The 20,500-nt window shown below is 32.0% G+C and overlaps 2 protein-coding genes across 4 annotated transcripts; both read left to right on the top strand.

Moving 5' to 3' along the window:
• The first annotated feature begins 6,729 nt into the window (after positions 1-6,729).
• Positions 6,730-7,632, top strand: LOC123691419 (eukaryotic translation initiation factor 1A, X-chromosomal). The gene has a single exon (XM_045635798.1). It carries the CDS (start codon positions 6,838-6,840, stop codon positions 7,282-7,284), a length of 447 nt encoding a protein of 148 aa, XP_045491754.1. The 5' UTR covers positions 6,730-6,837; the 3' UTR covers positions 7,285-7,632.
• A 2,493-nt stretch (positions 7,633-10,125) lies between these two features.
• Positions 10,126-19,645, top strand: LOC123691061 (A-kinase anchor protein 1, mitochondrial). Of its 3 annotated transcripts, none has more exons than XM_045635268.1 (8): positions 10,126-10,297; positions 11,235-12,100; positions 12,188-12,428; positions 12,532-12,671; positions 12,783-12,960; positions 15,317-15,535; positions 16,470-16,603; positions 17,459-19,645. In XM_045635268.1, exons 2-8 carry the CDS (start codon positions 11,261-11,263, stop codon positions 17,528-17,530), a joined length of 1,824 nt encoding a protein of 607 aa, XP_045491224.1. In that variant the 5' UTR covers positions 10,126-10,297; positions 11,235-11,260; the 3' UTR covers positions 17,531-19,645. The 3 variants fall into 3 exon arrangements, with proteins under 3 accessions (XP_045491224.1, XP_045491226.1, XP_045491225.1); XM_045635270.1 differs by having other exon boundaries at positions 10,127-10,297; positions 12,789-12,960; XM_045635269.1 differs by lacking the exon at positions 10,126-10,297 and adding an exon at positions 10,787-10,805.
• The last annotated feature ends 855 nt before the right edge of the window (positions 19,646-20,500 follow it).

The following is a 20,500-nucleotide window of genomic DNA, read 5'->3' as shown; positions in this document are numbered from 1 at the left end:
CTAAGTACAATTTTTTAAAGCAAAACAAAAATTTATTACAAAAAGCTTAAATTAAGAAAAAGAAATAAATGTATATATACGTATAGTATGTATGTGTGTGTGTGTGTGTGTGTGTGTGTGTGTGATTGTGAGTGGATGTGTGTTGGTGCATACTGCGTGTGTGTGTGTGTGCAGAGCGTATACTTATTTCCCTCAGTTCTTACTGCAATTTTTTAAAAGTTGTAATATTCTCTGTCTCCAAATAGTCTAATGTTTGTAATATTTTTGATAACGTTATTTTTAAGTCATGTTTATTAAGATCAAAAATCAATGTGCGGCGATTTATTTTATTGTAAATCAATGAACTCAAAACGCGGAACTGATGCTTGGCAAAGCTTGTCCTGTGGGGTTCTAAGGGACAAATATCTCTAGAACTTCGTTTGTCTGGGTCACGTGAAGAGGGAACTTGTGGATGTTTTTTGATAATAGTTCGCAGAATGTATAGCTGTCTTACCGTGAGGACTTCACAGTGAGCGTAGAGTTCGTTTGTTGGGAACCTGAATGGTTTGTGAGACATAACTTTGAGCACAGAACGTCGCGTCGTCATTAAATCATATATACGTTCAGTAATTAGTATACTTATCGTAACATCGCTGAAAAAAACCATACCTACAGGACAGGATATGTTAGGTACATACGAATATTTAACTAAAATATACAAATAGATATAATATATCCTAGTGCTTATCGACCAAAGTTCTAGGAAAGCAAACAATAGTAGAGTATAATAATTTATTAACAAGTATCCTCTGAAACATTGTTTAATAGAAATAAGTGTAACATATAGTAGATAATGGACAAAAGGTAAGTTTATACCTTAATAAACAAGAAAAGAAAGCACTTCGAGGACATATAATATCTGGTTGTATATCGCAGGATTCAGTTCAATAACGCGAACGCCTACGCGGCCCATACACGTGCCCGCTGTTCAATCAACACGGTGAAGGTCACGCGTCCCAAATTGTCCTAAAGCAACTCCCACAAATGGGAGCCTAGGCCGTTGATCTCCTTGAAAATCTTTCAGAGCCCTCGACCTTGAACTTTACCCGCGCACGCGCATTCTCTGTTACCTAGTACCCTGATCTCTTTACGAATGGGCCTAAGTATATTGTAACTGAAGAAAGATACTTTACTGAAGCATTTGCTAAAAGTTACATCGGTCAGCCAATGTCATTGAAAAGTTTCATCTTGCTGAACAGCTTATAATCTACTACCTATCCTGGGCTCTACTCGACATTTCAATTAATTGATTAAGTGAATCGATCACGTGATTCGATCGATTCGAGATTAATTAATATATTTTACGCATAATTTAAAAGGAATTGTACCGTTGTCTTATATCACAGATTATTATTACTAAATCCGTAAGTTACCTTGGGTAAAGCATTATGTATAAAAAATAAAATGCTCATCAAAAATAATAAAATAAGTATAAGTACTCCAAAAATAAAATTATAAATAACGCTGTGGTTTTTTAATTTTATTAATGAAAAAAGCTGTACTTAATTATAAACTACAATAAATAATTACTTTATCTTGACGACAAACTATGTACTTATATACGTAATATGTATTCTACAATAATTGTTATTAGTAGTACTCTACATAAAACGCACGTTCCAAACTTCATTTAGTATGTCCATTATACAAGTATTTTATACAATAATTACACAATAAGTTATTTTTAAAGGCCTAATTTTCCTAAATCCAAGGTTACAGTTTTTTACAAAGCTAAGATAAGATAAATATACTCATCAAAATTAACTTAATATTCTGTATCTAAAATATGATTACCGTCGAATACAATAATAGGTTGTAGGTATGCATATGGTATGCATTGAGTTACTATGTAGTACGTAGTACATAGTAAGGTTGTATGCTGATTTTTACGCTATATTGCTACAAGAGCTTTCCGTCCTCGGCTACGCCCGCTTTGTCAATTATTATACATGATAATATGCTTAAACTTTTCTGGACAACCAATATACACATACACTTTAAAAACAACCGTACCAAAATCCTTTGCGTAGCTGTAAAGATCTAAGTATATGTACTATATAAATGGGCTATATAACACCGAAAGAATCTTTCAAATCAGACCAGTAGCACAGTATTACAATATCTATGTAATACTGTGCCAGTAGTAGGTACCTGAGATTAGCGCGTTCAAACCTTGTTCAAACAAACAAACTCTTCAGCTTTATAATATTATAATATATTATATTGGGACAAACAGACATCGGAAAAAAGCTTCGTTCTTATACTATACATTGAACACATAATTTATTTGTAGAACAAGGATTTATGATTTTTTTCACATAAGTGATTATAAATTATAATTAAATTGTAATTATATTCCCAATTTATTTATTTATTCAAAGTTGCAAATTTATTTTAAAAAATACACAATGATTACAAAAAACATACGTAAACAATGAGATGCAAATTGGGGTATGTCTTAGGGGTATGTAATCAGTTTTTTTGTTTTTGTTTATTGTCGAAACGAATGAGTGTAGAATTTATTATCCTAGGTATTCTCCATGACCGGTACCGCCATCTAGTAGCCATTATGAAAACTTCCGCAGTTCTGATTAGTCGTTTGGAATGAGGATCTATAAAAGGGTTCTACATGGTTAAACGTTGGAAATCCTATTCTTTCTATTATTATAAATGAGAATAATGTATCGTGGAAAATGAAATAATATAAAGCTAGCAATAATGCAATATAGGTTACAAGCTCTTGCACGCGGCATATAGGTAATGTACATACCTAGTTGATATTACGTGATATTAACTACACATTATATTGCATAATAACTGCGTTAAAAACAACCGTGCTTAGTGTTTAGCACCGACTTCAAACCTATTTAATAAATAGCACATCTAAATAATATGTAGTAATTAATAATATCAAATCTATTTTATTTTTTCTTTTGCGTTTTTGAAGTCGGTTGTTTTTAACGCAGTTATTTTTATTTAATACTTTTAAGTGTATTTTTCACTAGGAATCAAACGAGCTCAAACTCGATAAAGTTGAGTCAATATATCACTGAGTTCCTATGTCCAGTGACCACCTTCCGATTCCATCATCAAATCAGCTCTATGTCATGATAATTTTTCATAGCTATCCAATTTACATACGTATACGAAATTTCAGCTCAATCGGTTACCGGGAAGTGAATCAAAGTTACTTGCAACATTTACAAATTCAGACAAAAATGCTCATAAAATAAAAACTACTGGGCCTATCCGAATAAAATTTTTATGGGACCAATTCGACACCATTCCACATCGAACAAAAAAAGAATCACGTAAATAATACCGGCCGATAATAATAATAACCTCCTCCTTTTTTTGAAGTCGGTTAAAAATGAAATGGATGATTTCATTTCATAAAAAAATTCTTTATTTATTATTTTGTAATATATAAAGGAAACAAAAGAAATTAAAACAACGTTTAGAAGAAAGCAAGGAGTGATTTGAAAATGTTCATCAATTGTTGTTCCTTGCAGGTTTTATTAGCAATTTTGAATAACTTAGTATTTGTTCATTTTATTATATTTCTAACTTATGTTACTAATCCTGACCTAATTTCAAATCATTTATTTGAGATAGGAAACATCTAATGTGCCGAGCATTTATTGATTGCTGTAAATACCTAACTACTTGTAGTAATTTATTCAGGAAGTTTTGTTTTGTTTGTCATATAACAGACAATTTAAATAAAAACGTGAACTCTTAGAGTAATACTTATTTATATATTAAGAAATGGTCCTCTTTATTTGCTTGCATCTAATGCCCGTATTTATAGATTGATTAAAAATCTATTTTTTATCTTCTTCCAAGTTTTCGCAACTGGCGCAACTCACTTCTACAATAAATTTATGCACATCTATTTACGTCGCAAAGTGATACATGCTTAGATACATGTTACAAAAGTATACTATACCCTTCTATACCGTATAATTTTTTTGACACACATATTATCTTGTTCTAGTACACACTTGCCAAATAACAAATTTAACAATATACTTACCTTAATTTTATTAACAATCGATGATTTTTTAAATTTAATTACTATTGTGAATTATTTATTTTATATGTACAAGATTTCCTTTACATTATAATTATATAGACATTTTAATAAGTCAGTTGAATGAACCATTGTATGATACTTAAAATAAATTATGTAAAATACTACTATACCTACTTACCTTTTAAAAATCACTATCTACATAATACATACATATAAGCATTTTTTATATATATAATTATTTTTTTACTAATTTATTTAAAATAAACTACTACGAAAAAGTTTTTGATATTTATTTTATATAATGTATAATATATTTACTTTTTAAATTTTATACGAACGGTTAGAGCATTAATAAATATGAATTATATTATAATGGTTTTAAACATCAATAAACAATATTGAAACCTCTCCACTTCATAAGTAATTTAGGAAAGCAATTGATATTATTGGGGTAATTAAATGTCTAATATACAATCATTAGGTGACGCACATATTCACCAGCATGAAACTTAGGTGGGCGAGCGCAGGCCACGTTGCAGGGGAAACGAGCATTAACCCTTTCTGCAGTTCATTCGCCGTCTGGCCTCACCCCTGCAATCCACCCACGCTCGCCCCTTGACGCCGATCCGACTGCACATCTACCACGCTGCAGCCAAACTATACATCTACCTGAAAGCCTTTAACACCTTATTATATATATGCTTCATTACGTTCTGCTGTTTAACGATACGGATATGTGAGTGCGTTAGTTACAAAAGTGGGCTAAGATAGCTGCAAATAGGTATATCTTTTTTTTAAGTATAAACAGATCAACAAGTAAAAAACCTGGTGGCCGGGGAATCAGTGAACATCGAAAAACATTTATTGAAGATTAAGTACATTACGAACAATATTAAATTTTTTAAATCTTGAATTATTAAGTAACTAACTACGATTCACGTTTTATTCGTAGATATGGATATTGTAAATCAACTGCTATTCCTTTTATAGGTACACTTTTCCACCCCCTATTTTAATTTCACCTTCATGAAGTTTCGTTTACCCACGTGAAAAAGTTAAACATGATCTTTCTCCACTAATATCATCGATCTTCATTAAAAAAAGACGTGTGGCACTCGGGGACTGCCGCGGTAAAGCTATTGCATAGCATGCCTTCAAGCCACACCTCCGTGCCCGTTGGAGAGGGGAGCGTGAGGTTTTTCGTTACGGAATTTCTGGATTCGGTCCCCGCGCTCAAGGCCCGCGATAGAAGCTATGCAATAGCTTAAAATACTAAGATGTAACTATATCGACTAAGTGATTGAGACGTGAACAAACAACATCTTACTTCTTACTAATAATATTATAAATGCGAAAGTTTGTGAGGATGTGTGTGAGTGTGTTTGTTACTCTTTCACACAAATACTACTGAATCGATTACAATGAAATTTCGAAAATAGAGGGTAACTTGGATTAACTCATAGGATAGGTTTTATCCCGGAAATCCCACGCGAACGGGAACTATGCGGGTTTTCCTTTGAAAACGCGGGCGAAGCCGCGGGCGGAAATCTAGTTAGGTATAAAATACAATAATATGCCATTGAGATACTATTACTAGGTACGTATGGAGACGACACCGCCACATCACTTATGTTCCGCTCAACATAGGTCAAATGGCTTATCTGCACTCAGCCATATCTGCGCCGGTCCTTACAATGCTAAAAAATAAGCGAGTGCTACACATTTCGTAGTCACTGAAAAAGTCATTGTTCGCGTAAACTGTTACCAAACTGTTACTGATAAATTTGACATTAATCGTAGAAAAAATAACAAATAAAAAAAAATGTGTGCGTGTACTACTGTACACGTAACAAGTGAAACTTTTTTATGACCTTATTTTTTTAAAAATAATTTACTTATATACTATGCGACTTTACAGAAATACGTCGCGTCGGTCGAATCACGCGTGGTAGGGATAAGAAAAAGATGGCGCGTAACGGAAAATGGTCACGCGTAACGAAAAAATATTACACTAAATTTTTTTCCAACGCCGTTATAGAAGTTTCACTTCAAAAACTTTTTTTGTATTTATAAAGTTGTAAAATAATAAATACTTACATTTATGTTTCATTATAATGACAACGTGGTATTACCATCGATTTATAATATATTTATCAGCTTTCGATTTTTAGAGTAACATCCCTCGTTAGTATTTTTAATAAAGAAAAAGGGATAGAACTGACGCAATATTGTTACGACGCGACTGGACGCGACGTTAAGTTATAAATCAGAAATTGTTTTTAATAAACCATTGTAAACTGATAGAATGGTTTATTAGTTAAAGCAAAACGTTAAATTACTCGTATCGGTAATTATTAAAACAAATACATGGTGATTTCATTTTCCTAAACTTAGCTTTCATTAAATGACCCTTTTAGTGCAATTTTAGTGGCTCAATTTTTGATGGTGTAATAAGCACATTTCAGTATTTAAAAAAAAAATTACCGGCCGACTTGATAACCTCCTCCTTTTTTTTAAGTCGGTTAATAAGTAGTGTGGGAAAAAATAATTGAACTACATTTCCATAATCATTCTGTTCTGTATTTTTTAGTCTGTCGTCTATAATTATTAATCTGTGGTTCTGTTGCAATGGCTGCAACACGGTGACGGGTCCACAGACTACAAGTGACATAAGTCTTATGGTTATGGCCGTCAACATTGCAAATTTTTAAAGATTTTCACTAGTTTCCATTGTATATGTTTGTACTCAAGATTATATAAATATGCCGAAAAATAAAGGAAAAGGAGGTAAAAACAGGAGGAGGGGTAAAAATGAAAACGAAACAGAAAAACGTGAGTTAGTATTCAAAGAAGACGGTCAGGAGTACGCCCAAGTCACAAAGATGCTCGGTAATGGCCGCTTGGAGGCCATGTGCTTTGATGGCATAAAACGTCTTTGCCACATCAGAGGAAAACTTAGAAAAAAGGTATGGATAAATCAAGGCGATATCATATTAATTGGATTACGAGATTACCAAGATGCCAAGGCTGATGTAATCTTAAAATATACACCTGATGAGGCAAGGAATCTTAAAACGTATGGTGAATTCCCAGAAACTGTACGTATCAATGAGACAGTTGTGTATTCAGTCGATGGTTTGGATGAAGACATTGAATTTGGAGATGAGGTCAGCTCAGATGATGAAGCAGATCCTGTTGATGCAGTTTGAATCGTTTTTTATATCTTAAATCCACAGTATCTATGTAAGTTTATGTAAATTTATTTCTGTTAAATAGAATGATTTGTAAAACTGTTTTTTATTGATTCATCATTGAGATTAGAAGATTGTCTAAACATTTTAGGCAAAAACCACTGTAATCATCTTCCAATACTTCTTGCAAATTGCAGAATTTTCTATTATTTAGTATTATTTATTATTAATTAAAATAGTCATCCCACAAACTATGAGACAACTACTAGGAAATATTGCACAACATTCCTTGAAGTACCATTTAAAACTCCTATAGAAAAATGTTAAAATCTAAGGAATGTACATAATTAAATACTTTAAAACATCCTTTGTGTTTGCTTTCTTATCCTATTAGTCACCTATGTATTTTTAATCATGTTAGAGTATATTTGTTCTTTGGAACATTTAAATTTGTTCTAATGAAATGCAATGTTATAAAATATTATTTAAAACAAACAGTCTAAAACACACTATAAAAACATTAACATCTTCAATTTCAAATCATAAATTAAGTATGTAAACAAAATATATAGATTGTAATTATCATGTTTATTTTGATTTTGACTATTATACATTTTTGCCTGTAAATAGATATGATGAATTATGATTTCTATCCATACTATGATAACTATTAGGCAAAAAGCTAAAATCATAAATACAGTTATTTCATTTATTTTAAGACTTCATATTATATAATACATATTTGACTTACTTATTTGTAACTATTTATCGAATATTTATGAAATGGGACAGGGCAAAAATCAAATTACCTTTGTCCTGTTATATTGTAGGTGCATTCTATCCGTTAACGCCGGTTGTTTTAATACTAAACTAATTAGTTTAGTGTTAAGCCAACAGCCAGAAATATATTGAGACTTTTAATTCAAGACGACAACACTTAGGCAACAGATTCGGTTCTCCCCTGCAGAGCAACTCTTCATACCTATTTTATTTGTTTACTAGGCTTTCGCTGGCATCTTCCCGGAACACCACAAGTGTTTGGTGGCATGGCTTTGGTTGATTAAAAGGGACAAATATTGTCTTCTAATAATTTGATTGCTCATTTTTCTGACTCCTGAGACACAGTGTTTTACTAATTCAGGAGCCTATGGATTCATAAACAAACCTATTTATTAAATCAATAAAGTTTTATTTATTTATATTTAGCAACATCTGGAGAGCATGTTTAGAGACTAGGACCTATGAGTAAAAGCCTACAGACACAAGTAACATTTCCCGCCAAAGTGAAAAGAAATACAGTTGAAAATTAATGAAATTTAAATTACACATATTTTTTTTTTTCAAGTGGGGAAATCTTGCATATGATACCCATGGCTCCCGGGGAAGGAGCCGTGGGTTATGTGGGATTCCCACCGACTTAAACCCCACCGTGTACCAACGCGCTGCTTTAGACGGGATGCGGGAACACATTCGCAATCTTCCGCATGTCCCGCCCAGCAGTTGCCCGTTTCCAGGAAATTCCAGGCTCTCCACCAATTGCCCACCCCGAGGCGGCGCAAGCTATACACGAGGTCACACCACCCGCTCGCCGACGATGGATTTTCTCCCATTCCATCATCGTGACATCGGCGTTCCCCAAAACCCGACCCCAGCAGCGACCAACTTTAAAAAATAAATACATCATTTTATTAAGTACCCTAACGTACGGTTTTACGGTTTATTTTCGAATAACATCCCCAGGTTCATGAGATATTTTGTTTCTTTTTGCTCAGAAAAATACAAATTCGAAAAAATTCGGCTTTTCTACAACAGAGGGCGTTAATTTTCAATAGATATAACCTTGAACCTAAACACCTAAGAAATAATGTTGAAATTTGTGTTAAACGTGATAATAAGAAACGGTCGACTTGTTATTTAGAATACTATGGTGACATTCGTATTACTTGTAAATATTCTTTAATTTTAAGGAAAAACGGCATTATATCTAAAAAAAAAATAATTACCGGTGAAATGTTATTCCTTTATTAGTATAGCAGGATAAGCAGGATGAATTTCCGCAATGGGAAATGAGTGTGTTTCACACTATGTTTACACAAGCAGTAAGCACGTCTCGAGAGCAACTGAATAGCGACGAGCGCACTGGTGGCTTGGAAGTCATTAGTCACCTGAGTGGCGACAAGGTCACACGTGCTTACGACTTCTATTATTTAGATTTCTATATTGTGTTGTCAGCATTTCAAGAAGGTTCTTTTTTTGAAAAGATTCAAATTATACCTTGCTGGAAACAGCGATGATGGAAGACTGTTCTACAACAAGGTAGTGTGAGTAAAAAGTTTTAATTCTCCCGCCCTGAACAAAGGATTTGTCTAGGACCTAGGTCATAAGGTTAAAACCACGTTATAATGAACTCCGTTATTAAGAAGATCCAATCTTCGCAGTCTCACTCGCGTGGCTCCGCTCCTGTTGGTCTTCCTCGGAAAAGGGGCTATCTAACACCGAAAGAATTTTTCAACTCGAACCAGTAGTTCCTGAGATTAGCGCGTTCAAATAAACTAACTGAATGATGGAGTCATCAGTAATGAATACATATAAATTAAAAACGAAATTTTGTAATGCTATCTAAAGGAAAAGTTTTAACTTTTTCAAAAATAATGAGTGTTTTCTCTTCAGGTGGCGTTACAAAGTACTACACTGAATAATTACATTTTATATTTTTAGAATACGTATTAATTAAAAGCTAAACCTTTAACCTGAGGTTAAAATTAATTTTATCTGTGATTCTCATATATTTCTTCTTTATAGCCATATGATTTTTTTATCTGTTGAAGTCTTTAGATTAAAAATGTTACCATCTGCAAGATCGCCATATTGAATTTTGTTGTGCTTCGGTAGAAAACATTGTGAGCACGTGGATTGTTGGATTTTTATTATTGAGCGAAATTCATAAGTAAACTTTATATTTTGGCTTATTTTAGAAGTGATTTTATTTTTCTTTTCTTAAAATTTGAAACATCAGTTCTTATATACCAAAGTAAGTAACCATTCTTATTTGCCGGCATCATTCCAGATTTGGATCACGGGTTTGATCTATTAGTAGGTCGTGATGACGATACCCCATATGAATTGAAAACAAATATATATCCTACTAGCATTTAGCCCTGTACCTATATCAAGAGTTAGTGTATTGTTATATATTGACATACCATTAATTGCGTAACCTTTCATTTTTTATTTCGTACAAATGCTTACGTGTTGTCCGTGAAGGTTTCCACATTGCTCGTGACCCAAACCGGACAACGTTTACGTAGTCAACGTAGCTAATATCATAAGCACATGGTCAACGGCAATTTTAATAAATAAATAAAGCTATTTATGATAGTTTATTGTGTAAAGTAGATAATTATACAAAGTTTAACCAAAATTGTGTACAAATTAGATAATACCGTATGGTATCGCCGGTACAACGTTGCATGTGACATTCGGAATTTATTTATTTTTTATTTAATAATAATAAAATAATGATTTTTGAAATGGCTCAGGTATGTATGTTTTTTTTCATTTGTAAGTAATTCACGCCGTTTCCATTGCCTTATCTATTATTATCACTACCCTAATTTTAAACTTTATACTTAGTTGTTATCTCTTAAGAAAAAATGATGTTTAACAATAGTTAAACATCATTGTTAAATATAACCCATATCATATGTTGGAGTATAACATAATTATATTCCTGTACTATGGGGAAAAAATAAAATAATTCAGATTAGGTATTTTACAGATTTCCTGAAAAAGCATAAACAATTAATTTTGTTCTTTGAATTTGTAATACAAGCTTGTCTTCTCTTATCTTGGTGTTATCAAATCAAGCTGTTCTATTTTAGCTAATTTACTTTTTATTTTTCTTTGTTTGTTGTACTCTAGAAATAGTTACAAAATACATATTTAAACAAATATTTTCTTTGTTGTAGTTCATTAGTAAAAGTGGCTTATTACAATGGCACCTTCTCGTCAATTGCTCATGTGGTCAGTACCTTCAATAGCAGTCTTGTTAGGAATTTTTTGGTTCAAGAAAAAGAGAGAATATGCAAAATCTGACCCAGGTGGAAGAGAAAGAATAAAAAGTTTGCAAGAAGAACTAGCTGAAGCTTTAAATGCTGAGGCAGAGTTAAGAAAGTCATCACCCTTAGGAAAGGCTGATCGTTCTATTATTAAATCAGCACCCATTGACATCATTCCTAACGGTTGTGGCTCACAGAGATCATCTCCTATAGAATTGACAGACGAAGAGGTGGACTTGGAAATTGAAAAGATAATTAGGAAGAAATCTATAGAGAAGGAAAAGAAAATGTCCTTAGGTATAGATAATTATATGGAGTCTGTGAAAATCAAAGAAAATGCTTGCGCTTCACAGAAAACTGAATATGATTTAAACTCATCTTTCAGAGCAGAAATGATTTGCAATATGAATGCAAATGCCAACATGCGTTCTGCAAAAGTAAATGAGGAAAGTGGAATTGCTGTTGCTGTTGACAATTCATCTGATGACAGTTTATCACAGACAGAAACACAGTCAGATAGTACAAAAGTTGATGCTATTGCATCTCAAAGTAAACTGACTGAAAATACTTCATCTGAAAATGTTTCAGAGGACATAAATGATAGTAATAATGAGACTGTTGAATCTAGAAATATTGAAGAGCCTGTGGAAGGTCAAAATAGATACTCAACTTCACAAGCTAGGAGAATTTCAGAACGGGATTCAGCTAACCACAGTCCTGTTGATCCCATGATGGCTAGTCCATCCATGTGTCACTTCTCAGATGACCATAGTGAGGTATGTCATATCTACATTCTATACTTTTAATTTTTTTATATTACAATGTATACAAAAAAAAATATTTATCAAATATGTGTCTTTTAGGGTTCTAGTGATAGTGGTAAAGGATGTTCAGAGGCTGCAAGTCCACCACCTACAAATATGAACATTGTTGCCTCTGAGGCAGGCCTTAGAATACATCAATTTTTAATACCACAGACCCTGGTTGGTCTGTTAATAGGCAAATCTGGTTCATTTGTATCATGCATCAAAGCTAAGACTGGTGCAACTGTTTATGTTAGAAGACATCCAGAGGTGTCAAAACAAAAGATTTGTGCAATTGAAGGTAAACATTAACTTTATTAAAAATGATGTTAATTCCCTTTAGAGATTTTGCTATTCCAAAATAGTAAGTTTAAATACATTATAAAACAATGTGAATATTTTAGGAACTCAAAGTGAAATTGAGGCAGCTTTAGAAATGATAAAAGAGAAATTCCCTGAGAAGAGGTTCCCCAACTTTACAACAAAGGAAATAAGTGCAGAGTTATATCAACGATTGGCGCCTTTAGTGCCTGAATACCTTCAAGTGAGTGTCACAGTGTTTACACTAATGTTTATGCATTATTTTTTTCAATTTCACTTGTTTATCAAAGCAAGTGCAGAATGTTTAATGAATGTTGTATGCTTATGTGTTCAGTTACAGTTAGTGGAGTCGGTGAACAACGACACGATAATGACGTGCCTCGTGAGCGCGGGCCACTTCTTCCTGCAGCAGCCGCTCCACCCGACTTTCCCCTCGCTGCACGCGCTACACCGCCTCATGGCCGCCACATACCAAAATCCGGATGTGCCGTCACTGCCGCGCCCGGTGAAAGGTACGCGCAATGAAATGGCCTCTTGTGACATTTCTTCGTTGATTAACGCGCTCGGTATTTCGATCTGATTTATGAAGATTAATGTAACATTAATAACATTAAAGTTCCGGTATATTTAATTATTAAACTTGTTACTTTTTACGTCTATCTTTAAACCTAAAAAAACAAATTAGGTATTTATCTACTTGGTATAATCGAACTTGTTTTCATGCTTTCTTTTATTTATAATTGAAAAATTTGGCAACATTTTTTATTTAAATGAGACTAATGTCTTGTTGCTGTGCAGAAGTTTAGCAAGATACACATATTGTTATTTGTGTCAATGGTTTGTGTACGAATTTTAGAATTGCGGTCAAGGTCATTCACGAATCTTTTTCGAGATTAAACTAAACACAAATACTATAAACAGATTTAATGACCCATAAAAATATTATTTTTGAAATAATCGCATTTCAGTTCAGTTTCAATTATTTTATTTTTTCATGGATTTTTTTTATATATTTTAGTAGTTAAAAAAATCAACTATTGGTGTTAAGACTGTAAATATACACTGTTCATATTCAGAAGTTGCAATGTTTAATTAGTCGATATGGGTAAAAAAGTTAATTTAACTAATAACAGAAAACATTTGATATTAACCTCTAAATAGGTATGCAACAATAATTATTCGTAAGTTGTAACTACGTAATATAAACACGCCATTGTTATGTTTTCTTTGGTTCACACTTCATTATTATACATTGCATTACGATCTTGAAATCTGGGATCAATGTCGAATTTTAAAATAACTTTAATAACAAAAACCCGCCACTTAGTAATTTTTGAAGTCTTTTTTTTTAAACCCTGATTATAAAATATTTCTTCATTTTATTTGATCTGACTACATAATACATAGTTTGATTTTATTTGTTTTTTTTTTTTAATTCATGCATGACTAATGATAAGTTTTATATAGCCCATAATATTGAATATTGTATCGTGTATGGTCGTTATTATTGAAATATGTCTCATAAATTTTTCATGATAAAAATAAAATTTACGTCGAAAATTGTGAGACCATCAAATTATACAAATTAAAATTTAAAACATTGACAAGCAGTGGCCGTGGCATATTCGGTCGCCCAATGTCGCCAAATTGAACTTTTATGAATGAAAATATTTAAATATGTAATAATATAATATAAATAATATAAATAATATTTGTTGTGGTAGATGGGATAAATATTTCCCACCCTTCTTCGGGTAATATATATATCTAGTTACAGATAACTAAAATATTTAAGCATTTTTTTTTAAAAAGTAATTTGATGTTTTTTTTTTTTATTTTGATGAGTTATATTACGAAGTGTACTTATTTTTAACAATTGCAATGAATGAAATTCACTTTGTCACATTAATATGTGCACAAATGAACTTCATAACCAGGATATCATTGCTTACGATATGTTACTGGTTTTTTACAGTGTTTTTTATTTTCCTCTGAGTGTCATATTATATCAGAATTTACGTCATATTATATTTTTTTCATTAATTCATTTAAATCTTGTTGTTGTCTATGTATTTGTTTAAGTTATAGTAGAGCCGTTTTAATAGGCAACATTTGACAGTTCAACAAAATTCAACAACGTAACCTAGTAACGACGACAAAGAATAACATGATATTTCGTTTTGTTAGAACTGCACATTTGCTTAACTTATTTCAATTACGATTACATATTTATAATAATAATGACCGATATAAACAATTTTAAGATTTGATTTTACTGATAAACCATTCTTAACATAATAAACAATTTCTGATTTAAAGAACTGACGTCTTTACAATTTTGTGTCAATAAACCTTTTTTTCTTTTTAAATACCAGAGACGTTACTCTAAAAATCGAAATCTGATCTCTAGAATCGGATGCATTGATTACTTGTAAATAAAAATCATCATAAATTATTGACATGTGTTTCAAGTTCGATTTACAAATGTTTCAAGTCCGTATCGATTAATTCACTTCAATCGATGTTTTTAAGCAGGTTACCACCCTATGAAGATAAAATTGATAGACGTCAAATGTTGCCTATTAAATTGGCTCTACTATAATGTTCACTATTTTAGTATTTTAACGTCTATCAAAATAATCCTTTTCTTACGACTACCAAAGCATTAGAATAAATATAAATGCATTTATAATGTTTTTAATTGTTTTAAATTTTAATAACTTAAAACTACCGAAAATCGAAACTTAATTTTCTTCCGTCGATTTAAAATATCAGTATTTTAACCGTGTTTATGTCAAATATTCAAGACATAGAAACCTACAAGGATTTATTTTTATTTTTTACAAATTGTTCCATTTCGCGTACCAGAAGGTTCAATTTGCGCGGCGCCCACTGAGAACAACTGGTATCGCGCCCAAGTGATCTCCACATCGGAAGACAACGACACATCAGTCGTGAAGCTCGTAGACTTCGGCGGGTACCTCACCGTCGACAACGACCAGCTGAAGCAGATCCGCTCGGACTTCATGACACTGCCCTTCCAGGCCACGGAGGCTCTTCTAGCGTTCGTTAAACCAGCCAATAATGGTGAGTAACCGTGTGTCATATAAGAATACAAATTATATATTCTTCAGACAGTTGTAATTACGTAATCTATATTTATTACAATTTTAGAAATTTATGTTTATGCAATATATAAAAATGTTAACGCTGAAATATGTATATTAACATAAACAACAGCTACACAAAAGCAACATACTTATGCCATTTTGCTTGTGTTTTCATATTATTTTAATTTGCTTCTGAAAATCAACTGTGCAAATTTCATTTACCTTCAGGCGTTTTAACTGGTTGTTCATGAAAAAGTATGTCAAATAAACAAGTTTTACATTGTTAATTATTTTTATAGTTAATTATCTGCTATCTATTTAAATAACAGGTGATTACGCGAAAGTTTTATAACGATTATACTTTTAAAGAAAAGAAAAAAATCGATCACGAGGCAGAATTCGAATGTTTTCAATTCTTAAAAAATAAGAGTATTCTAATGCTTTATAAACATTTACAAGCTCTTTAAAGCAAAAAAACATCATTTTTTTACGAATATACTATTTTAAATTGCTTATGTTAAATTCTAACTTTGTTTAAGGTTTAAGTTAAAAACGTCTGGCGGGTCTGCTAGTCCTATATATTTACGGCCTTACTAATAAAAAGTTAAACAATGGATAAATTTCTACCATAGCTGTGTCCTGCTCTTACTCACATGAAAAGTTAATAATAAAAATAAGATAGGTTATTGCAATAACTAATCCATTGCATAGCGAATGGGTAACATTTTATTAGTAAGACCATTAGTAGTTTATTACGAAAATGAAATTTTCCATTAATCACACAATAATCCCAACATAATAGACACTAACTTAATAACTCTTAGAATAAATCTCTGTCTATATGCGAAACAATAAGTTCTTTTCATCTTGAATAAAACCTATATTTTTCTTGTCATTTCTTATTAATTTAGAGCCAGACTGGAGCAGCGAGGCTCTCCGTATAATGGCTGGCTTGACAGCGGGACAACTGTTGCACGCGCAGGTCGCTGGCTATGATGAGACTGGACTACCCCTAGTACACTTATATCTAACCCTTAACCCACAGGTAATAAAACGCTGTATTTGATTTTAAAAAAAAATAATTTCTATCAATAAATACAACATAATTTATTGATGAGAAATTATTTTTTAAATATGATAACAATAGTTGTTTTTCTTGCCGTTTTTATTTATTTACTCTAGTTATAAAAAAAAACAACTGTATTTTACTTTGAATGTACACAGTTTATAATATTGTTAATCATATTATGTTCGGTATGTATGTATTTGTGTGGCAATATTTAATGTGTTTCTTAATGTAACAATTGTTATTGTATTCCAATTATTGTAATAAAATATAATAGTTCAAACTCCATTATTCGAATATTGAACTTAATTAAAATGAATGAACGATCTTACCAATAAAGTTTAACTCCAACATGTTGAACTTAATGAAAATGTGTCAACAAAATTATTGCAAATATTAACATCTTCTTCTAATATATAAAATTCCCGTGTCACAATGTTAGTTACCGTACTCCTCCAAAACGGCTGGACCTTTTCTCATTAAATTGTCTGTGCATATTGGGTAGCTCTGAGAAACGGCCAACATCTATTTTTCATACCCCTAAGTGATAAAGTGAGTAAGGTAGAACAATGTTTGCCGGGATAGCTAGTACATATTATATGTAATACTAGCTTTTCACCCGCGGCATCGCCCGCGCAGTCAAAGAAAAACCCGCATAGTTCCCGTGGGATTTCCGGGATAAAACCTATCATATGTCCTTTCTCGGGTATCAAAATATCTCTATACCAAATTTCACGCAAATTGGTTCAGAAGTGCGTGATTGAGTAACAGACGGACAGAGTTACTTTCGCATTTATAATATTAGTATGGATTAACGTATTTGTACAATTGCAGCAAGTGATATTCCTGAACCGCGAGCTGGTGGAGCGCGGGCTGGCGGAGTGGGAGGTGCCGCCCGACTCGTGAGCCCCTCACACGCTCACTCGTAATACGAGATTGCATTTCTTGCTCACACTCCCCACACTACACTGTGAGACAAGACGAGTTTGACGTGTGGATACTCCATTGTGTGCACTTTCCGTTTGACAAACTTTGAAACTCGGTTGTGACTGACAGATTGCAGAGTTGACTCGTTCCCCAGTCTATGTTGGTTGTTAAATGTTTTTTATCGGATGAATAATGGAGTCATGCGCCAAATGAGCCTTGTCGCCCTGTCCGTTGACGACTACACAAAAGCTGTCTTGTATTACCGGTGACGTACTTAAGTCTCCTGACGTTCCTCGCTGTATTGGCACTCATAGTTATTAAAGAAATTTAACGTTACATTCAGTGGTTTACACTCATGTTTGAAATAAACATAATATTATATTACATCTTCCTTTACGTTTTATGCGTGGACTTGTTTGGTACAACATGTTAAAGTATCACCATGGATAGTGTTATCCAATATCTTACCATTAATATGAATGTTACTTTGACATTTCTTTACTGAAGCTCCCACAACTTTAACACATTACGATATACGTTACGCTTACGGATAACCTACAATTTTTAACAAGATACAAATTGTCGCGTAGTTGTTAAGAATTTGAATTATTTGGCGCTCGCATAAGATTCATTTTAATACAACCTATATTTAAAATATTTAGTAGAGTACCTATACTTATAGTTGGTCAGGATGCTCATTATAATGCGTATAATAGCACTGCCTTCTGCATTTTACTGTTTAATTCTTCTATTCTGTACTAAAACGCAATAGTGTACTCGAAGCTCTTATACCAATGCAATAACTGGTTACTAGTAAGTGTTAAAGGTACATAAATTACGTCACAGTTTAGTGACCATGTGTTTTTATTAGAAAACATGCAATTTTTCAAAATGTGGATCATCTGTAGATTGAATTTGGTAATAATATGTAAATAAAATAAGTTGACCCACAAATTCATGAGATGATTTTAGCTGTTGGTATGTCATTAATTTTAGTATAATATGATCCAAAAATCGTTTATCTTCCAATGCATAGGAATTGCATATTTTCCAATAAAATCCCTAGTTATGTATAATACAGTAGGCGCTTTTTGCCTTGTAAGTCGTGCCTTACAGTGTAATAATTTATCTTCCGATGTTTCTAGAACAAAACATTAATGTATTACCAAGTTAAAGTTAACCATGCAAGTTATATTACGTAGAACATAAATGGTGTTATCATTGTTCATTTTAGAAGATATTTGTAATATTTTGCTGTGAGTTAATTGGGCGTAAGATAGAAATATTTTTTACAGTTGTGTATGCTTAAATAACTATGTAAATTGTATAAATTGTTGTAGAATACATACACGTGTAAATTAAGAGAGTACAATATAACGTTGTGTGGTTGCTTTGTGTGATTATGATCATATTCTTTTATATTTACAATATCATATCTTTTTCAGTGTCATTTAGTTTTCTGATAGTGATTTAAAATTGTCATCTTACATATTTCTATATAACTGTAACTTAACATTGTTTCATTTATTTTTCGATTTCATTTCAAAAGAAACTTATATTTCAAATAAATATTACAAGTATATGTTCATAGAATACGTCCGTAACGATGTGTGCGTTTTAAGAGGATTTGATGATAAATCTTGAATTTATAATGAGCATGATGTCCTGACTAGATTTAAAAATGTACATAATAGAAAATTTAAGTATGTAGTTACGATTTAAAGCAATTTGATATTTGTGTTCTTAATATTAATTCAGTATTTGTGTTGATAAATAGGTGTTTGTTTTAGTGATTTGATTTCCGTATGCGTCTTGAGTAGTTTAAAGTACCTATTGTTAACTTAGGTGACACATTAGTAGTTACAATGTCGGATAATACTTATTAGATATTATGTATCGACAAACTATGATAATGCGTCTTAATAAAAGATCGACTTTATTCCACTTCCAGAGAACACTAATTATTAGCAGACGTTGGAGTGTGAATCGGTTGATGCGCGTAGCTGGCTATCTGTTTGCATTTTGTTGACGTCCTTTGTGTATATAAACTAATATATTTGCGGTTAAATCAATAAATTATCGTTTTAAAAATTATCTTATGTCTATTTATTTACTACATATACCATTCCTTGCGATAAATACCTATCTGGAGGCATTGTAATAAAAACTAATATGATTTTGAATAAATAGAACATTATCATTTACAAAGTAATGATTTCAATCTTGGTTCTTACACTATGCAACATATTATAAAATTCGACTACTGACTAATTCGTAGCCTAGCTTACAGGGGCTACAGCTAGTTTGTAAATCAAATAATATCAAACATTCATTCTCAAGAATTATTAGAATTAGGAAGTAACTAAATGGCAATTATTATAATATCGATCATCATCATTGTGTGATCGTAATATTTTAAAATATGGAAAGTAGTTTTCACCAATTTCATGTTGGGAAGTGGGAACATATTTTAAAAAATTAGTCCGTAAATGGTAAAAAGAACAGTAAGTTTATATTTTTGTCTTTGGTTTAGTATCATCAATTGACCTCTACATGCAACAACCCGCCCATTTTAAGAATACTCAACATTCACCTTGTGATAAATGATAGAGAACGTTATTTAAGTCCCGTCAAATTACTATTCTAAACCGTTGGGTTTAACTTTACAACTTATAATAATAGCTTTTGATTTGTATTGAAGTTAACTAATAATTAGGTTTTTAACGAATAATTATTATCACTCATGTTTGTAGAACACAAAAAACAGTTCCTCTATATTTAAGAATTAAAAATAGAAATATGTTCATGAAAAAAAAATAACCTTGCCGCTCTTTGCTCATCTATCCAATGTTTCTATCAATATCCAAACATTATTATCACATATCATTGTTTCATTCTTCCTATAAAAATGTATGAAAATTCATTGTCAAGTGTCTGTGGATAGGACCT

Source organism: Colias croceus, chromosome 4 (genome assembly GCF_905220415.1).
Source record: "Colias croceus chromosome 4, ilColCroc2.1".
Taxonomy (NCBI): Eukaryota; Metazoa; Arthropoda; class Insecta; order Lepidoptera; family Pieridae; genus Colias; species Colias croceus.
Note: the sequence above shows the minus strand (reverse complement) of the source record. Positions and strands in the feature narration are given on the sequence as shown.

Excerpts from the sequence above, each read along its gene's own strand:
- LOC123691419 (XM_045635798.1), top strand. The coding sequence starts at position 6,838 with ATGCCGAAAAATAAAGGAAAAGGAGGTAAAAACAGGAGGAGGGGTAAA.
- LOC123691061 (XM_045635268.1), top strand. The coding sequence starts at position 11,261 with ATGGCACCTTCTCGTCAATTGCTCATGTGGTCAGTACCTTCAATAGCA. Across the intron at positions 12,672-12,782 it reads TAGTGCCTGAATACCTTCAA|TTACAGTTAGTGGAGTCGGT; the intron begins GTGAGTGTCACA and ends TTATGTGTTCAG. Across the intron at positions 12,961-15,316 it reads ACTGCCGCGCCCGGTGAAAG|AAGGTTCAATTTGCGCGGCG; the intron begins GTACGCGCAATG and ends TTCGCGTACCAG.